This window comes from Triticum dicoccoides, chromosome 6B (genome assembly GCF_002162155.2).
Source record: "Triticum dicoccoides isolate Atlit2015 ecotype Zavitan chromosome 6B, WEW_v2.0, whole genome shotgun sequence".
In the NCBI taxonomy this organism is placed as follows: domain Eukaryota; kingdom Viridiplantae; phylum Streptophyta; class Magnoliopsida; order Poales; family Poaceae; genus Triticum; species Triticum dicoccoides.
Genome location: NC_041391.1, coordinates 154,775,753 through 154,779,703, shown reverse-complemented (window position 1 = coordinate 154,779,703; position 3,951 = coordinate 154,775,753). Strand labels below are relative to the sequence as shown.

Below are 3,951 nucleotides of genomic sequence, written 5' to 3'. Positions count from 1 at the left end.
CAATATGACTTTATAGAAACCATCTATCTACCGTCCATTGATTTAACGATGAATCAGAAGACTACGACAAACCACAGCTTGTGTTGCTGCATTCTCCATCCAACAAGGCCAACAACAGCTAGCTAGCTATGCTTTCGTTCAAAAGCAGCCTTTTATACGGCGGATGCACACTTGTCTGGCTGGCTAGCTATTTGGCTAACTCCACAAATTTGGTGATAAGCTTTCGTGTTTTTGCCTCAACGCTTCATGTAATCCTTGCTATCTTGTGCTATGTACGTACAAGCTAGCTTTCTATCAATTATACTCCAGGTCAAATGGAAATGGCATAGCCTTTTGGATTGCCCGGTGAAATACGTCAAGTGTTTGGTGAGATGCCTACTAAAAGGTGATCAAATAGTTGGATGCCATACATGCTTAACATGCTGCTTTGTGTTAGTACTGAACAGAATTTGTGTTCTTGCAGTTGCGTATGTTGTTCAAAACGTGGGCATAAGAAATGTCTGGTTCCATTATTTCTACTTTCCCGGAAAATGGAGTTACTGTGCAACCGCCCTGTACCGATTATTAGTACTAGTTGAATACTTACTTGGTAATATTATGATATTTTTACTAAAATGCTATATTAGTATATGGATTTACGGAGTAGTACTAAATGGTTCATAATTGTGTTGATCAGATCAATTGACTGACCAATCAGAATGAAGATCCAGAAAAGTTTGTTTGCTTTCCTTTCAATTTTACTGGAATAAATGAGCAGGCTGTAAATTCAATGGATGTGCCAGTAGTGTTAGAATGAGCCAGCTAGCTACGAGACATTACACATTTTTGGCAGCAACGGTTTGGAGATAGCTAGAGATAGAAAGAGAATTTTAGCACAATATCATGGCAATTAATTTTGTACATCCTGACAAATACGAAACCCCGTGATATATTTTCAGAAGACGCAAAAGCTTTGCGCATCCTTCCTTGAAGCGAGCAGAAAACGCCTTCTCTCCACATCCAAATTCCACACACCTTACTTTGTGTTTAAGTTTTGTGCCATGGCGAAAGACAACGACAACAACGCTCCACCGGCGACCAGCTCCGACTCCATGAGCTCCGGCAAGGACAACAAGGGATCCAAGGCCAGCAGCCGTCTGGTCCTCGGCGGCGCTATTGACAAGGGGAAGGGCGTCCCCAAGGTTGAAGAAGAAGAAGAGGGTTGTAGATCTAAGGGTAAGATCATGACAGCGCCGGTCGTAACTGCTCGCAGATCAGGCGGCCGCCGCGGCGACAGAGAACTGCACATCATCACGGAGCGCGAGAGGCGGAGGCGGATGAGCGAGATGTTCACCAAGCTGCACGGCCTCCTCCCCACCCTCCCCGACAAGGTGATGGCATAAGCTGATAGCTTGCTAGACTCGTACTATATTAGGGCTTTGTGGACGCAGATAGGGCTGGGCTGGTCGATCGTCAGATCGTCACTCGCTTAGTGTTTTGGTGTTTCAGGTTGACAAGTCGAGCATAGTGATGGAAGCCATACACTACATCAAGAGCCTGGAGGGGACGGTGAGCGAGCTGGAGAAGCAAAAGCTAGAGAGGGATTTCGCACGAGGCAATCCCGCCGCCGCAGCCAATGGCGGGGTCTCCTCTTCAGTGCCTATGGCCATGGCGACGCCGGTGACAGGGGCGTCGGCTGGCGGGATCTGGCAGACTGGGGCCGGGCCAGCGCCATCCATGTCTTTGGTGGGCGCGGTGACCGCGGCGCCGGCACCGGTGCCACTCCAGACGTGGTCAGGGCCGAACGTCGTGCTGAGCCTGTCCGGGAACAACGCGTACATCCACATGTCCGTGGAGCGGCGTCCAGGCGTTCTCACCATGGTGACGGCCGTGCTGGAGAAGCATGGTATCGACGTGGTCACGACGGGGATCTCGTCTGACCCTTCCCAGTGCATGTACACCATCCAAGCTCGTGTAAGTAAACCCATGCTCTCGATCTAGCTTCTGCGGTTTTGGTCAGGGATGACGGTTTGCGAGGCTTATACTGGTGCAAGAATACTACTAGTAGTCGTATGATTGAGGCCAAAAACAACTAAATTTCACACTATAAACATGAGGGGAAAGGGGAACATGTGCCATCTTGTTGTGATGGTGCATATCTTTCCAGGGGGTATTATCTTCCTGCAGGAGGGTCATATTTTACCACTCTATAATTTGTCGGTCTTATTTGATATTATCTCCGTATCAAGATATAAGGCATTTTTGTAGGCTAGTTTGATACGGAGTTAGGAGTGTATATCTGCTGATTAGAAACATACTACAATAACATTCTCGAAACTGCTCGGTAAATTAAATGGCTGGATCAGATCTGCATAGGATACACATGTGTCGTATCAGAAAGCGTAGTATTCCCTGACGTCGAAACGGTTGTTTGGTAAAGTGGGAGAACCCGAACTCGTGCAATTACATGTAACTTGTTTTTGCGCTTACATATAACTCATGAGCCACCTCATAGGAACACAATCTCCAAATCACCTTGTCAACCTTAACTGTTACTTCTTCATGCATCCTAGTTCTCATCTGAGTATTCCTCCTCATCTTTCTTCGTTATGTCCTTCTACTGCTGCCTTGCTCCATCAAGTTTACACAACCTCCAATCAAATAGTAACATGGTGTTTGTGTGTTCAATATACTAGGATGACATCCTCTCCATAGATTTTCTAATTTCTACTTGGACACGCTATAAGCTTGAGACTGCTCTAGTTGCAGCAAAACCTCCCAAGTAGATATATATAAGTTCATTTCCTAGAAGCATTAAATGTGCCTATTTTACATATATGAAAATCATTGTCTAAATGCACATGACCATTAGATGGAAAAGACTATGAGGGATGTTGGGTAATCATTCTTGCCTTTTGTTTCTATGCGGACATATATCTTAAGAATCGATCTGGCAAGTGCAGCAGTTTAGCGAGTACAGAGGAATAAAAGTAAGATGTTTAATAATCATGCTACCTTATTCTTTTCTTTTGAAACATTACTACCATCATTGTGCATGTCGAAGGTTACGCATCGAGAACATTGTATCCAACACACACATCCTTTATTTCTATCACTGGTGTTGTGCTTCAATATTAAGATTAATCCATGATTAATTATGTAGTAATTCTTCCCATCAGATTCCCGTCAGATTGAAGCATAGTTTTGATCTTATGCAAAATAAAAAAAAACTAAATTTAGAATGGTAACATGCCAAGATGCATGTGGTAATCATATATTTTGGAATAATATCTTTGAAAGCAAATCTAGCTAGATGTTAACTTCTTATAACTCTTTTATCGGAAAACTTTTTAGAACTTTTGTTGTGTTTCCATTCATCTTTAAATTACATCGCGGCATGGGTTAGTTATTAGTGATGCACATATGGAAGGGGAACAATTAAGCTTACTATGTAAAAAAAAGGGACCCTAAGAATAACGACGTGAATAAGTTGTTTCTAGGCTTTGCCGAGTTCCTCTCGGCAAATTCGGCAATTCCAACAGTGACAGCCATAGCACAATGGAAGGTATACACACAAGGGTTTATGTGTACAACATGGATCATTTTCACTCGAACTATCCACACCCACTACGCACTTATCCCCTATAACTCCATCGACAAACGTGAGTCGTGCCAAACAAATGGGCCAGGAATAAAAGCATGTTGCTTCTATCACGCTAAAACAAGCCGAACAGCTCGGGTCATTCCTGCCTTAATTAGCCACTCCCCACCAAAATGCCTCACTTATCCGACCCAATAAAAATACATCATTGCATTTAGTGTCGGTGCTTCCGTGTGCACGCGTGCCTATTTTTGGTGCAATACTATCTTACAACCATTGAAGATGCCCTAACAGGCCGAACAACTCGGGTCATTCCTGCCTTAGTTAGCCACTCCCCACCAAAATGCCTCACTTATCCGACCCAATAAAAA

General features: G+C 44.0%; 1 protein-coding gene across 1 annotated transcript in view; it reads left to right on the top strand.

Moving 5' to 3' along the window:
• The first annotated feature begins 978 nt into the window (after positions 1 to 978).
• Positions 979 to 3,951, top strand: part of LOC119324995 (transcription factor bHLH95-like) — a 3,588-nt gene continuing 615 nt past the window's right edge. Inside the window, exons 1-2 of the mRNA XM_037598755.1 lie at positions 979 to 1,370; positions 1,489 to 1,953. Coding sequence (XP_037454652.1) covers positions 1,041 to 1,370; positions 1,489 to 1,953 — 795 coding nt within the window. The 5' untranslated portion in view covers positions 979 to 1,040. The remainder of the gene's footprint in view (positions 1,371 to 1,488; positions 1,954 to 3,951) is intronic.